Source organism: Danaus plexippus, chromosome 5 (assembly GCF_018135715.1).
Source record: "Danaus plexippus chromosome 5, MEX_DaPlex, whole genome shotgun sequence".
Taxonomy (NCBI): Eukaryota; Metazoa; Arthropoda; class Insecta; order Lepidoptera; family Nymphalidae; genus Danaus; species Danaus plexippus.
The window spans coordinates 3,501,577-3,518,813 of NC_083539.1; the positions used below are offsets into that span (position 1 = coordinate 3,501,577).

General features: G+C 31.1%; 1 protein-coding gene across 1 annotated transcript; it reads right to left on the reverse strand.

The window, feature by feature from the left end:
• Positions 1 to 4,183: 4,183 nt before the first annotated feature.
• Positions 4,184 to 16,514, reverse strand: LOC116769086 (lysosomal proton-coupled steroid conjugate and bile acid symporter SLC46A3-like). Its single transcript, XM_032660067.2, has 9 exons — positions 16,323 to 16,514; positions 16,021 to 16,240; positions 15,529 to 15,822; positions 13,092 to 13,244; positions 12,796 to 12,988; positions 10,402 to 10,503; positions 7,512 to 7,649; positions 5,169 to 5,252; positions 4,184 to 4,481 (listed from the first exon to the last, which is right to left on the reverse strand). Exons 1-9 carry the CDS (start codon positions 16,364 to 16,366, stop codon positions 4,228 to 4,230), a joined length of 1,482 nt encoding a protein of 493 aa, XP_032515958.1. The 5' UTR covers positions 16,367 to 16,514; the 3' UTR covers positions 4,184 to 4,227.
• Positions 16,515 to 17,237: the final 723 nt, after the last annotated feature.

Consider the following 17,237-nt stretch of genomic DNA (forward strand, 5'->3'; position numbering starts at 1 on the left):
AGTTGGGCTGGAAGACAGGTGGAGCCATGTTGAAGCAAGGATCAAAGACGTGGATACGGTGTTTTTCGTAAGAGTTGCTCATCGCAATGTTACTAACAGTTGGCTCTCCATTAGTCATCGAAGGATTCTTGATTGGCCGCTGCATTTTGCTGTTAAAATTTAACAATATTTACTGTTTAGATATAACACTAAAATATTACGAGGATGGTTTATTTAATTTTCTTTAAAGCATTAATTTATGTCATCCGATGATCAATATATCTTAAGGAATACTCACGTAAATCAATGACTTTAAAATATTCTGTGACACTTTTCCTCGGGGGACTTAGTAGTATGTAGTCAACTTATAATCTGTCGTCGAGAGCTTATCGATCTTAATATATATAGTTACTTATCAATCTATATATAGTCTGATCAATTTTCTTTATATTATATCTTAGATTGCGAGATTAAAACGTCTATTCTAAAAATAGCACAGGTTATTACAAATATGACACATACGAACCATAGTGGAAGAAGCGATAATCGCTAAATATTGCACTCCAATATCTGTGGACTTGAATTATTGTCAAGATCCGAGGTTACGGGTTCAGATTTTAACTATTTTATTCAATCGGTAGTTGATTGTAAACCTTCGACGATAATTTATGTTTGATTCTTCACGGTATTAGTAAATTAAAATTTAACAATTTATATAAACTTAAAAAATAATAATTATAATTTAATTTAAAAGAATCCTCTTATAGAGGATTTTTAATTAATTGTCCTTGAACTATTAAGGAAAAAGATTTAATAAATTTCTATCAAAAAAATATATATACGGTCGAATTTTGAAGTTGGTTAAAAAGTAAGAAACATTGGCGGATACGAATATCCGGGACATTACTAATAAACACGCAAGATTTATCGTTTCAATGAAGCAACTTGTGTGGTAAAAAGTGTGTAATAGATAAACATATGTTTACTTAAATATATATAGATATTTTTTTGTTGCACTTACAGCAACAGCCAATTATTACGCAGAATTTATATTCCAGTTAACAAAGAATTCATTGTTATTACCGAATCCGCTTTTTAGTTTTCTCTTTTTAATATTTTAAAATGCAAATAATTAAAAGATCTGTTTAATTTTAACAAAATAAAATGTTCAATAATACGTTTTACAAGTTTGTTCAAGTACTGCAATAAGAATACCAAAAATTACTATATAATATATACAGCTAAACGTTAGAAGTCGATTGTCAGAATACGACATTATATAAAAACAAATATAATTGAATTTCTGAACGCCACTCTTATGTCAAAATTGATATATTAAACGTTTTACAAAAAAAAAAAAATGAAATGAAAGCTATATTAGTTTCTGTAATTATTATTTATGTAAAATTACATTTCGTAATTTGACCAACGACCGAGTCAACCATTAACGTATATTTGTGTCAAGTAATATTTTGCAATTTTACATCATTAATTCATCATGTAATAGTTTACGTGATGAATGTCGCTTCATAACAAATTCATAACATAACAAATTAAAATATATTTTATCATTTTCCGGACTCTGAGTAAACTGCAACAAATATTCAAGAGATTGCTGGCCCAAAAACTGATCGTTTTGAAGAATATTATTTCATAATTTTGTATTGGAAGTTTAATTAATATATATTTAATACCACAGGGTCTAAACGATTTGTTACAGTGTAATCGAACAGTTTTCCATATTAAAGGTACTTACTTATCATGATTCAGCTAAAATTATAATAAGTAAAAACTATCCGAGCTTTAAAAAAACGAGTTATTTTCAGAATTTTTCTTTCAACATACTCACATAGTTAATTTTATTTCCTTTATATTCATTACAATCTCTAACTGTAGCGACCTCTGTACCCTGCTTTTTGAATCTTGATAAAGTTAAATATGAATGCATTTATTATAATAATATTTTTTGGATATTCTTCAATAAATAAGGACTATCTCCGCAAACCATTTCGTTGCCTTTACGTATATTCGGCTGCGTCTACAAACCTATGATTTAAACTACTGATATGAAATGATTATCTGAAACAGACAGTTAAAAACAAATCCTGGAAAAAGAAACGTTGCCTAAATTGACTATTTAGATAAGATAATAATGATATCAGTGTCTGGATCACGTCGCTAAATGATAATTTGCATAAGAATAGATTCTTAAAGTTAGAATTGATGTCATATGTCAGTTGATGTCATTATGATAGACAGTAATTTTAATAAAGACGTATAAATCTGTTGCTTGTTTTTTTTTTTAAACCACGTCAACGTGAGTATACCGATTGAGAGTTCCATTCCCTTGCAAAAAGTTTGTGTATACAAACTTAATTGTGACTGTGCATCGGTACAAGGGTTAAAGAAAATATCTCATATATTAAACATAGGCGTGCGTCGAAGTCAGCATTGTGTGAACACAATATGAACAAACCAAGTCACCACATTCAGTTTGACAAACCACAGACCAATCCACAACCACAGACCCTCGCTCGTGAACACAGGTACATAACAAAATTAATAAACATCACAATAACAAAAGAGGGTATTATTATTAAACGCGCGGGACCCCCTAATCAAAAATATAAAATCCCATGTCCGTGACCACACCGCAAGACCTCAAAACACAATTAGCGCATTTTGCGTGCATCCAGAGCAGTATGTTAGAAAATTAAGAAATCTTTGGCTATAGATGACAAATAACAATACTTAAAGAGAGACTTTTCGTCTGCCCGTGATTACGGTAGCTGTAAAGTAATCGAGACGTCAAGAAATTGTGAAAATAAAATATTCGTAAAACATAGTTTTTATTTCATTTATTTTTTTAATTTACGTAATATTATGCCTAAGATCTAAATATATCGTACACTTCTTGTTTTTTGAACTTTTAAATTAGTTTTAAGTGTTTATTTGTCTGTTTTTTTTTAAATTAAGTTTTAAGCACACTAACAAAGTTGTTATTAAAATGATGGAGTGTTTTCTTTATGGGACAGTGAAATACTAAAACAAAGTTGTTTTTCTAATAGTTGCTAATATTAAATAGCAAGTTAAAACTTAGCTCAAACTTAATTTTGTTCAAATAAGGAATAATACTAAGGGAATCAATTTTATTTCTGCAAACTAAACTTAAATGTAATAATTCTTGTGCAATAAGCAATGTACAAATGATATGACGTCATAATGATACTAAGTATAATCTATTTTCAAAATCATTTCATTTTTTCACTAAACAATTATTTTAATCATCATCATCATCAGCCTATCGGAGCCCACTGCTGAGCAAAGGCCTCTTCTCACATGGAGAAGGTTAGAGCATTAATCACCACGCTTGCTCAAGACGGATTGGCAATTTCAGTCTTATAATTTGAAATTATAGGACCAGGTTTCCTCACGATGTTTTCCTTCATGGTCCGTCAGTGGTGTCTAAATCCACTTAGAAAGTACATATGATTCGGAAAAGATCACATTGGTACTTGCCAGGTTTCGAACCCACGCCCTCACGTATGAGAGGCGGGCATTTAACCTCCAGGACACCACGACTCTCATTTATTATTATAAGAGACATTTGTTTTAATACATGAGACTTTGAAAATATTGTATACCGTCACATTACCTACTAGGTAAAAACGACTGATATACGACCTAATTGTATAATGTACGTATTTCATAAAATTAAGGGATGATGTCACTTCAGCACGTGAGTCTTTTTAGCAAACTTTATCCCATTAATAAATGTGATATTTTTTGCATATAAAGCAAATCCGAAGACTTTATTTTGTTTTAAAAATAGACAAAAAAAATACCTTAATATATACAATAAATTACCAGACGCAATAAAAAACATTGAATCATTAAATATTTTTAAGAACAGGCTCAAGTACCATATACTAAATTCATTTTCAATAAGTTGTATAATTTTTCATGTACATTCCTATGCGAATTAAGCCTCCTGAACACTTTTGTATACTACCCACATTATTATTAATATTTTTTTTTTGTTTATTTATTTTCTCATGTAAATGACTGTATGTTTTTAATGAGAAATAAATATTCTTTAAACCTAAACCTAATGTGAATTAATTGACATATACAGTTGTATTCTGAAAAAAATAAATTTATATGTAATTTGTGGTGTTATATCAAGTAGAAAGAAACAAATAAATCCAATGTATATGAATATATATTTTAAATAAAACATTTTCAACATCAGCTCTTGAGATCTGCTACCTTTTCGTTTGTTTTTATGACAGGTAGGGGTATATTTTTTTCATTTGGCGTTAATCGTTGCAGTCTTCTCGTGTATAGATATGAAAGGAGTTGTATCATAGCTAGAATGATCCCGGGTATGAGCCACGCGTCCGGTATAGTGGAAACAGTTTTCGTATAGAGCAGCGAATACAATGGAGACGACAGCATTTGTGTCGCAGATTCTAGAGCTCCCAGAACACTGTATATTTTACCTAAAATTAAATAATTAGAAATTAGAATTGTATTATTGATTTTTATACCAATACATTTGCTATTCACTGATTAGATATCACCTTATAATATATATGTTGCGCAAGTAACCGTAGTAAGTCAGGTGATTTTAAAAATCAATATCAATGACATCAGATAAATTTAGTCACAGATAAAGATACAACTGTTGCCTTACAGCTAATAATAGATTGATGTGATATTTGATATATATTGTTTTGCTTTTATAGAGTGATGATGAAACTGTTTCCGGAAACACATTATTAAGCCGATGAATTTGACAAGAGGAAAATGAATTATTGGAACGTATGCAATCATTTTACGTGAATATATGAAATCATATAAATGTGTTTATGATATTCTATAGTAGATAAATAAGCAGGCTGTATTTTGAGACGGTGCGAAATGTATACGAATAATCGGTATCCTCATTTTTCATGTCGTTATTTTATAGTCCTATGTTTTTTTTGTTTATGCAAAACAAAAATTATAAGAACAATAGTGGACTCATTTACATACACATTTTTTTTTTAATTTATAACATTCATTTTGTTGGTTAACAATAATAATGCCCAAATGTAATGCAGATTCTGTTTTAGGAGTATCGCGGCGTTAGTCTGTGTAAACCGGAAATGAATGTTTGGTCACTAATTACGTTGCTTTTAACATACCTTGTTCTGTTGGCAAGATCTGTTTGTTCAATAAAGGCCGCTGTACCACTTGCGAGCCTTGTGATATGATGCCTACGATCGGAACTGAAATTAATGTTAAATAGATTAATTACTATGTAAGAAACACGAAAATATGTTTAAGGAGCCTAATTTTTGTGCATTTTTATATATATCTTCTTGCTAGTTTAAATTTATTTGTATTAGAAATAAGCAAGATGTCGACACTTGTTTAATATAGTCCTCGTGATCATTGTAAAGTTAAAAATTTTACAAATATTAGATACACTACCGGTCAAAAGTTTGAGACCACTATAAAAAAGTGGAGAAAAAGAAATAAAAGTCAATATTTTTAATACTTTTTGAAAAATAGTTTTTATTTTCATGTTGCTCACAAGATTCAAAATTAAAATTATATTACATGAAGTCTTGAAAAATACTATGTTTGAAAAAATACACAAGTGTTTTTATACACATTTTTCATCAAAATAGCCTCCTTTACATTTAATGACCTGTTTAACCAACCTTGGCATGCGAGCAATTAATTTAATTATGGTTTCTTGCGAGATATTACTCCAGCTTTCTTCTAATGCTTTCCACATGGCCTGCTGTGAAGAAGGACATTGTTCCCGGACGTTTCGGTCCAGCTCTTCCCACAAAAGCTCTATAGGGTTAAGATCGGGGCTTTGGGGTGGCCATGTCATATTTTTCAACACCTTTTCTGATTGTTTATTGTCTAAATAGCCCCTACATAATTTTGAACTATGCTTAGGATCATTGTCTTGTTGAAAAATAAATCCTTTGCCGATTAACCTAAGCCCGGAGGGAATAGCATTTTTCTCCAAAATTTCTTTATACTGCTCCTTTTTCATAATTCCTTTAATTTGCACCATATTTCCAGTTCCATAGCCTGAGAAGCAACCCCAGATCATAACAGATCCGCCACCATGCTTGACAGTCGGGACTACACACTGTGGCATCATCTTTTCTTCGGCAGAACGTCGAACGAAAATTCTTCTTTTTGAACCGAATATTTCAAATTTAGATTCGTCACTCCAAAGTACTTTTTTGAAATCTTCTTCGGTCCAGTCTCGATGGGCTAGGGCCCATTGCATCCGTTTTTTCTTATTCTGCGGTTTTAGAAGAGGTTTTCGAACAGCAACGCGACCAAACAAGTTGGCGTCTCGCAACCGTCTTTTCACTGTAGATACTGACACAGGTTTTTCCCGAGACCTGTTGACTTCAACACGAATTTGTGGGGCCGTTAGGCGTCTATTTCGCTTGCTGGTTACCACAATAAACTTGTCTTCACTAGAAGTAGTAGCTCTTGGTCTTCCGGAGCGCGGACGATCTTGATTACTGCCAGTTTCTTTGTACCGCACAATACTGCGATGAACACAAGTCTTCGATAACTTGAGTTGAGATGCAATCTCACGTTCAGATTTGCCTTCTTTATGGAGAACAACGATGGCAGCTCGCGTTTCAATACTAATTTCGCGAACTTTACCCATTTTAGAGACGTCTTCACTGTAGGAACAACGAAATCAGATTACCTGCAGATATTCGTAGATAACCATGAAAATATGGGGTTAAAATAAAAATTCTAAAATATTTTAAGAATTTAAAACAATCGCATTGTAAGTTAAAGTAAAATAAAATAATTGTCAGTTGCTGCAACGAGGTAATAATTTTTTTGACAGGCAATTATCATCGGACTCTTCCTGGGCTCACATTGAGGTTTGGAAACAATGGTTGTTTATTGCCTTTTTCTTATCTTAAATACAAAAGAATAAGCTTTTAGGTGATCTTTATAAACAATAGAATATGCAGGTGTGCAGATTACTTTTTATCACCAATGTTTTGAAAATATTTACTAATAACAAAAGTTCTTTATTAGTGGTCTCAAACTTTTGACCGGCAGTGTAGGTGAGACGGAATCTTTGTAAAAATATCTGATTTATTCTAAAGAGATAAATTCAGGTATTGATAAGGCATCATATACTCTAAGTCATATGGGCCAATAATGGCTGTTTAGTCTGAATAAACTAATTTGATTGTTATTTAAAAACAACTTATATACTTATCACTCATAGATCGATTTGCAACATATAAAATTCTAAACTATGTATAAAAGGTATCGGTGAACTTTGCGAATAGCTGAGGTAAATTAAATAGAACAATTTTTCAAAACAACCTGTTTTTTGTTAGCTGTGAAAATTTGATATTTGTTTGTTGAATCCAAAAATGAAAACCATTTAAAATATTACACTGTGGACTTCATCGTTTTAGAGTAAAATAAATATATTATTGGTATTACTTTCTAAAGAATCAAGTATTAAAACTCACTCATAAACACAAGTAAGGTGGTTTTGGAAGCTATAAGTGAAGAGGTAGCTAGCATATAAGATACGCAGCTCATTGCGCCAACCGCCTCGTCTGATAGCTTGAGACGACGCTTCAACACCGTCAAGATCAACAACGTACCTGAAGTAGAAAAAAAAATCGTTTCTTAGGAATATTTAAAATGATATAAAATTTGTGATGATACTGTTTGTTCAAACCGTTTTCTAAATTTACAACTGAGAGTTAATGATAATCTAATGAGATGTAAGTACTCTCGCGAGTATTCATTTAAATGAAACTAATATTTTTCGGATTATATTGCGCATATTTTATTATTTTATACAACATAGTCCCGAGGTGTCGGTTACTTTGCAGCAACTGTGATCACGGGCAGAAGAGATGATCTCTTACAATAAAATACGCGTAGTATAATACGAAAGATACTAGTTTCATTTAAATGTATGCTTATCATAAGTTTTCAGTGTCACACTACATACGGAGCGTTTTCAGTTTTTAATTCATAAATATTAGTATATGTAGTGGGTAATTGAAGGAGAAACGGGAAACAATGTATGTAGTGTAACAATAAAAAGTTGTGGTGGAATTTATGTTGGAATTTTTCATCATCATCATCATCATCATCAGCCTATAGGAGCCCACTGCTGAGCAAAGGCCTCTTCTCACATGCAGAAGGTTAGAGCATTAATCACCACGCTTGCTCAAGACGGATTGGCGATTTCAATCTTATAATTTGAAATTATAAGACCAAGTTTCCTCACGATGTTTTCCTTCACCTCTTGTCAGTTGTGTCTAAAAATACTCTTACAAAGTACATATGACTCAGAAAAGATCACATTGGTACTTGCCAGGTTTCGAACCCGCGTCCTCACGTATGAGAGGCGGGCCTTTAACCTCCAGGCCTTATTGTATTCATTATAATTATGATTTCAATAATATTATATGCTAATGATTCTCCGTTACAAAATCAGTATACTCTTTATGTAACTTATCCTAATATAAATAATTCGATTCAAGAAAGTAATCGTGATCCCCTATAAAATGTCCACAAGAGTTTTATCCTCGAATTGTCCATGAGAATTTTTAATTTTTAACATTCAAAAATAGAAAAATACTTGTAATTAATTAATATCGTATTAAAGTATTAAAAAACCTTTATATGAAATCCCAACTATATATATGGCATTCAATTATTATGTATAGTGCGAATAGCTATGTGATTCATGTCCTGGTGGTTGAAGTTTCAAATCGACATTAAGTTACTTTTATCACTTGATGTACGTACCATCCTGAATACCTGAATACAAGTTTTACTGCATTTAATTATGGTTATAGGTACATCTGACAAAAATAAATCAAAAAACATTGAGTAATTTGTTAAAATGCTTTATTATAGCCAGTGGTTCGCTTTAAAGATATGAGTGCCTAATAATGAAGCGATTACAACATTCTTTAACCTCTTCATGACGAATATTAAATTAACCTCACGTCTATATAAAAAACCTAAGTTTGACAAATCACTTGATGTAACGAACATGTATTTGCTCATTTCAAATTAGTTCTTTCAGGTTTGTACTCTATTTAAGTTGCAGAGTAAATACGATTTTTTCCCTTGAACCAAATAATTTTCCCAAAATTGTTTAGTTAAAGGGACACGATCCGTATTTTTTCACGTTACTTTTATATACCCCTCCACCTTTTACAATACAACAATAGCTGAACAACTGGAATACGATTTCTATAAATAGAGCGAAACTCTCTTATAAAAATAAATTACGATCGCTCCACTTTATGCGTAACATCGACAATGAATAAAGGAAATAATTAAGATTTAAAAAGTAAAAAATAAGGTTTATTGTATTGGGAAATTAATGGAGCAGGAATAGCATAAAAAACGATTTAAATTACTTCGTGTGCCACCAAAATATTTTAGGCAAAATTTTATTCTTATTATTTGAAAAAATTCTTTAGAAGTAACTTATTTATCCTGTTATAAAATCTAGTGTTTGACTCTCCAATAACATGATTAAAAAATACAATTTTTACTCCATACTATGTAACAATTCTACTCAATTCTTATTTATATTATGTTTTTAATGTTAAAGCAAATTTGAATTAATATGTCCAAGTTGCTTTCTAATAGAGCTGTGCCATACCATGACGTGCGTAGGTGAATTAAAATTATTTTTTTTAATTAAATTCTATTAAATATAGTGAACACTTAAAACTACCCACCCACCAATAACAGTCGAAATGTAAAAACAACTTACATTTGAAACACTTAAGTGTTAAAATTTATAAGCCTACATTAAATATGTTATAAAGCAAGGTTCGAAAATCGTGATCTTCTTGTATCGGTCATTTAAAATATTGAAGTACAAATTAAATTAAAATGTACATTAATACGATAAAATCTGCGTTGTTAGATATATTGATAGTATAGAAGTTAGTTGTTGATGTAGGCGGTTAATCGACTGGTATTAATTCTTCCATGTTATTAGGATGACTCACAATAATCTAAATAATTATATAAAAAAAAAGAAAAAGAAAAATAAAAATGTTATGCTGTAAAGAGTTTTCCACAAATAAGGCTAGTTAACATATTTTATATTACTTTTAGAATGATGCCTCATCTGCATCCTTGTACAAGCTGTCCTAACGAACTGTAAATAGAGAATAAATCAAGTCTTTGTAGAGGACCACATCAGGCTGTGGCAACGGGAAAGTTTGCTTTTGACTATGCAAGCAAAGTTTACTATACACAGGATCTAGGATAGGAGGATACATCTCACTAAGCTTACTATGCGTTGCGTATGATTGCATATATAAACTCATAAAACTATATTAAAAGAAGTAAAAAGTTTTTTGTTCTTACCCACGAAACTAATAGTATTCCTGTAAGCTAGGAATGATCCAAACATAACATCGTCCCATTGAAATTTGTATCTGTAGTACATGTACGAGAGTAGCACCTCCGCTGTAACATAATGTAATTACTTATTATTAAAGAATAGGAATTATATAGTGATATCTAAGATTTTAATATTTTCATTTATATGGAACTATCCGAAAACCTCAGTTTCATTTAAATAGGAATTGTAATCTCTAACATAGAGTGGAATACACTAAAACAAACTGAAAATGTATCTGTGATACAGAAGAATGCATTTTTATGTTTTAATTTGTATGACAGCTGTTTTAAATAAGCCTCGGAAGTATTAATAATTTTTTTTGTATTCTTCCGTTGATTCAAGATTAATTACAACGAATTCTTCTATACGCTATCCTAATTATTTGTTTTTTTTTTGTGTACAATGAATATTTGAATTATTATAAACAAGTACTTAAAATAAGGACAAATACTTTAAAATATATTTTTGGTCGAAAGATGATTCATATCAGTTTATTGTCTGATAGAAAACTTTTCACGATTTTCTAATTACTTGTTTATTGTCATTAGAGTTTGTAGAGTCTAGATTTAGATTTGACCATGAAAATCATGTATTGTTCTGAGCTTCAAATACTTTTGCTAAAAGGTAGTCTAGAGTCTAGACTGAGCACTGCTGCCGAGTGCACTTGTTTGTCAAGCTCAGTATATGGAATGCTTCTCTGTGCGACAAGTTTGCCTCGTCAGTTTTGCATTTTTATATGTTAGTTGATAATATAATCGAAGGAAAATTTAAGAATTGAAAACTAAAAACTCTCTTGCAGTTTGACGTTACAAATAGGCGTTAAAAGTACAATCCACAATAGTTAACGTGTCTTAGAGGACTTATTGTGATATTTATATATAATATAAAAAACAGCATACAATTTACACTTAAAATAAAGTACACATAGTTCGGACCTCTCTGAACACAATGCCGAAAACAATGAGGAAGAAGGGGAAACCAAATTTATTCAAGTAATGTACAATAAAATATAAAAATAATTGTAACAACATTAAATAATTTTCAAGAACTTTGGACGGTAATCAAAAGGTCGGAGTCTAAGTTTTGTAACATACGTCTATGTATTTACATATATATAATTTGTTATCCGCATCTGCGTCCGCTTTGACATCCGAGTTGCGTTTAGAGAGAAATGTATAAAACAATTATTAAGGTAACCTACGGCAGCCTTTTCGTTTTATATAATATAGATACCGACTGCAACGCCATCTGCCGGGCTGTTTTGTGAATCTATACCAATTGGATCGACACGCAAATGCATTAAAAAAATATTCAAACTCTCTGGGAGGAGTAGAGTGACATAAACACGTATAGTAAAATCATGCAATATTATCATAAACAAAAAATTCCGTTATAATATTAAATTTTCCAATAACTGGCTGTCAAAATACATTTTAGACTTCAAATATTCTATTAAATGTCCAATAATGTAAATAAACAATTAGTTATCTGTTACTAAAATATATTATTCATTAAAATAGTAATAATGAAATGACACGATAATTACTATTCATTGTTCAAGCATCATACCACTCATAGCTGAAGCAATTATTTCGAATATATTTTTATTTACAGTAACGTTCCTATCAAAATCGTTTAATGAACGTTTTAACTAACAATTTAAATAATAAAGCGTGAAATATATATGTACATATGTATTGTGAAGCAAACGTCTTGTTAATTTACTTAGTATTGCTGTGTCAGTAATTATAACAACAGTTGTAGAGTCCGTGAGCGAAATATGTTATATTAAAATAATGAAACAAACATTTAAATACAATTTAAATTCAATCCTACGCCGCACCCACACTTTAATAGTCGTATAAAATATGAATTAGAGAATAATATGTAATTATTGCGCAAAACCTTGATATAATATTGCATTTGTAAATTTAACAACTGAAATCGATACTTCTTTATAGAGACATTATTTATTTCCTGCAATCATTCGCGAAAGTTTCTCTTCCTATTCACGATTCACAAAAGTATTTCAGACGTTTTACAAACTAAATTATTGCACTAGAGTGAGTCAGTTCAAGTTGTCTTGATATATTAGTTGGAAGTTAGTCTATAAAATTTTAGAAAATAGTATTCTGTTCCGAGTTGTAGGTTTTTAATTTATTGCCGCTGATAATAAAAATTTATAGTCAAAATAATAAAAAAAAAAATAATTTTTGAACTCGAATATATATCTCATTTCTTGAAAAATATAATAATTTAAGTGGTCTAAATTCAAATTTTCAAACCGATCATATTGTTATGTCATACCAAATTTATAGTTGTTTAATTAATATCGACATTAAAGTTATATAACTCACCTGACAGTAACATTCTGTCTCCAAGAGCAACAATCAGCATTAAAAGTATCACAAGTCTTTTGTAGCCATCTCTCTTCCTCGTCAAACATTGTATTGCGTTCAATGGCAATCTCCAGTTGAAAACTGAAACTTTGTTGTCACTGTTGACATTGACATCTTTGACCGTTATCACCACGTAAATAAGGGATGCCACCTGCGGATTAAAATTTGACCTGAATAAGAATTGCGGAATAGAATTCTTGTGAATTAAAAGATAATTTAGCCCACAATAATTTATTTATTAATACAAACTGTACCTGCAAGAACAATACGAGTGGAAACACACCGTAGAAACCGAGATGGCGGTATAGCAAAGGACCGCAAACCGCTCCCAAAACGTGGGCGAATTGAACCGCCGCGCGGTGAGTACCCATTGTTCTCGTTACATCACGACCGGTGGCATGACAAAGCTAAAAGATTGAAAATGTCACCATGTCAAAATGTCAAAATGCATTATAATTATATCTACATAAATAACTGTGACATAATAGATATTTTCTTGACCGAGGAAAAAATCAATGAATCGTTAGAGGTTTTAATTTTTCTTATTTTTTTAATACTGTGTTCTGATATAATCATGCAAAAAATTATAATAAAATATTTCTGGTTCAACATCACACTCTCAGAAAAAAATACGGTAGGACAGAGTTCAGTCCTCTAATGGGATAGTCTCTATAAGGTAATTCGTTGCAGCAATAAAATTTCTAGGTCCTAACCAGTCGACCTCGAGGAGTTTTGATCATAATAGGTATTAATTTTAACCGTTGCCTGTACTGGAAAGGTTCTGAAGACGTTAGGAACAATGTTCCATTCCATACCAGCTGGATTGTAAAAATTTCTCTTTGTAATTTTGTCTTTATGAGGATCATTGTCTTATCTCTTATATAATTAAAACTCAGGATAAATTTTATCGTCCAAGCAATAATGTTCTTGACGACACAGTAATAGCAATAATACTTTAGATCTGTATGAGAAAATGCATTCACAGTGGTTTTCTCATTTTGTATAACTTTGGAAGAAAAATCATATCTGTTGCTCCAGATTTCACTTCACGTTTTAACGTTATAAATGAAACCCTACAGAAGCAACATTTTTTGGGCAATATGAGATCTGATATCGCTATTATAAATAATATTATGACCCAAACGTCCTTTACGAGCTGCCCACTAAAATCTTAATAACTTTAACATACATTAGTTCAAAAAATATTGGAAACCAGTGCCTATTTATGAAACTATCTCCAGATGCATGCTTGAGATAAGAGTGTTTACGGTCTAAGAAGAGCAAAACCCTGAGTTATTAGTGTATCCCTATTTACCATGATAATGCTAAGACATCTGAACTTTATCAGCTAATTTATGACATATACATGTAAAGTAACTGGAAAGAATATCGTAAGGCAAACACTTTCTCTAGAATTTGTGAAATTTTCATAACTAATTACTGTCAAAGTTTCGTAAAACTCAGAAATATTAGTCAACGTATGGACTTTCTCTGTGGCCACAGCTTGGTAGGATGCTGACAGTTTAAAAAAAAAACGTGTGAAAGAAGACGAATTGTGGAAGATCTGTTCTGTAAAACTATAGGCCCTTGTAAGGTTGACTCTAGGCTAAATTTGTTTAGACCTCACCACTACCGTAAACAAAGCAAGGAGTTTTGCTTTTCAATACGTTGGATATTAATGTAAATTCTTATTGAACAGTTCTATTCTTGGTAATTTATTATTATAAACATTACTTTCAAATTTTGCTAAAAGTATCCATAATTGTGATTAGTCTCGAATAGAGAAAGATATATGATTAAAATTACTACGTTGATGAACATGCAAATAATCAAGATACATAATTAACTTAATTAATAAAACGGCTAAACATAAACTTGACTATAAAACACAGTATACATATGTATGTAGCGGTGGAAGTCTGCATGTACATAGTGTTTTTGTTAATAAATTTTAAGGTACCTAATATATACACTGATTATCCTTAAAACGAAAAAATGAACTGTATTTGAGAATAGACTTATCTTTGATCCTGCCCAATAATTCGACATTTGTATAAATTAAGACTTCTAATGAAAATAAAAATGTATAGTTTTCTGATGTTGTCAGCTTCTGCTACATGAAATTACATTTGCTATATACAGAAGTACATATAACGTTTAATTTGTTTGATGGTTTGCGAATAAATAACTTGGCTTACACATAATATATAGACACGTAATATAAGATAATATCTATGTCGGAGTTATGGAACCCTAAAGTCATCACAGCATCGCCATTACTTAATGATTATCTGTGAAGTGTAATAAATCATTCCAAAACAAATTAATACTTATGCAAGGTTTTATTGCTGATACGAGTAAACAATTGTTCTTACCTACATTTATTACTTTTTTTTTTAATACTTTGTCTTATTCTTGTCTTTGACACACTGTTTTAGGGACAGTATTTAAACGATGAGGCTAAAAACTTATAATTTTCTAAGTAACAATAAGTAAATAAAATTTAATTTGCGTGAAATTATCACTTTTTAAGGTAACGAGTTAAATGATTTCATTTAGATATGATAAGACTCTTCCTTGTTACGTATGAACGTACTTATCGGTCGAGTTATCTCAATAAAACATAAACGATATCTATAACTTTACACAATAAGAGTGTATTATTTATTAAGATAAATTCTTCATACTCACGTCTCCAATGTAACTAAATGACGCGGCTAACAATAAGCCAAAGTTTCCACCCATTGATATCGGTATCTGAACCATATAGAGGACTTGTTTTGTGTCAGCACCAGGAAAGGTCAGCATCAATAGCACTCCAGTAGTCATCACACACATCCCGAGTAGGGGTAATATAAGTAAAGGTTTCCTACGTCCACTACAGTCGCTCCATGGACCAACGAATAATAGCACTATAGTGGCAATAAGTGAACCAACAAAACTTCTGCTCACATTTATGCTTGAAACTACCACTTGGCTAGCTGCCTGGAATGTCGAATAATTAAAATTTATATCAAACACTCCTAATAACACATATTGAAAAATTTATATAATACATCAGAAAATTGTAGCACGGAAAACTACTTCCTCGATTGTACCAGTTAAATTGATTCCTACTATAATTTCGTTCCTATATCATAACAAAAGAACTAGTAATTTTCTTAAAAAGTATAAAATTTTTACCTCAGCAGCACGAAATTCCTCCCCAACCCCTTTATCACATATATTAAATGAATAACCCAAGTCAACAGTGCAAGCAGTTCGTAAGTAAAAATTCTGAAGCGATGTTTGTCCAAGATTTATAGCCATCATGGACCCAACGAGCGCCGGCTCCAGAATGAGTCGCCATTTGTGTTCAGTTTGATTTGCTTGAGTTCCTTCAACTCCGTCTGTATTTGTCGATCTATAATTATACATTTCATAAAAAAATGTTAATAATTTAGTAATAAGACGTCCAGACGGTCCAAGTGGCTAAACGGACAGACCTTAATCTCTCCAATTCCGGTAAATCTATAGAACTTTCAGTCATAGTTAACGTTTGTTTCTCTATGTATGATTGAGTTCATTTCTTTGACCACGCACTGATAATTTTAATACACGTTAATGTTTTCACATCACAGTTATCGCTGCTGACGAGGCGTGTGTTCAGTAACGCGTCGCTTCGACTAATGTCAAGTGATAAGATAATACCATTCTGTTTGTATATTGAAAACAATGAAATATGCTTAGTTTAACGTTGAGATGATTATGTGAATGCAGTTTAAGTACAAGAGAGACATCGCCCCTTTGTGCCCCGGACATTATCATGCCAATTGCCAATCAAACACAGTTAGCCGCTATATATATTAAGGGGCGATGTACGTTTACTGGTCCTTTATTCAACACATATTTCTTTAATATAACTATGTCCAAAAATATTATCTGTGGTTATCTAAGAGGTATCATAAAAACGCCTGTTAGCTATTTTGTTAATGCTCATTTAAAATCGTCGTAGTTGTCAATGACTATATGAACTAAAAACATTAATGAATGGTTAAAAATTCTGTATAAAAAATACTTATTACATGTCTAATCATAATGTGGATTAATTAGTTTTATTAAAGGAGTACTGCCGATAAGAAAACTCGGTCATAGTCTAGAGAACAATATAAATGAAGTGAATCGATTTATCGTAAGTCATATTGTTTGCAACACCTACGTGAGGTGTGTCACATATATAGAAAACGTTTTATGGAGCAAGTGTTTTGGATATGAAAACTCTTTTCAGGTGTTGAGACTGGCTGTTTTTTTATTACTTTAGTTATAGATTTATTATAAAAACAAAAATATAACAATGTATTAAAATTTTCTGATGTGTATTACGGTAAGTCATTAGATATTTTAAAAAAAAGTCAAGGATT

Excerpts from the sequence above, each read along its gene's own strand:
- LOC116769086 (XM_032660067.2), bottom strand. The coding sequence starts at position 16,366 with ATGACTGAAAGTTCTATAGATTTACCGGAATTGGAGAGATTAAG. Across the intron at positions 13,245-15,528 it reads CATTTAGTTACATTGGAGAC|CTTTGTCATGCCACCGGTCG; the intron begins GTGAGTATGAAG and ends TCAATCTTTTAG. Across the intron at positions 10,504-12,795 it reads AGACAGAATGTTACTGTCAG|CGGAGGTGCTACTCTCGTAC; the intron begins GTGAGTTATATA and ends ATTATGTTACAG.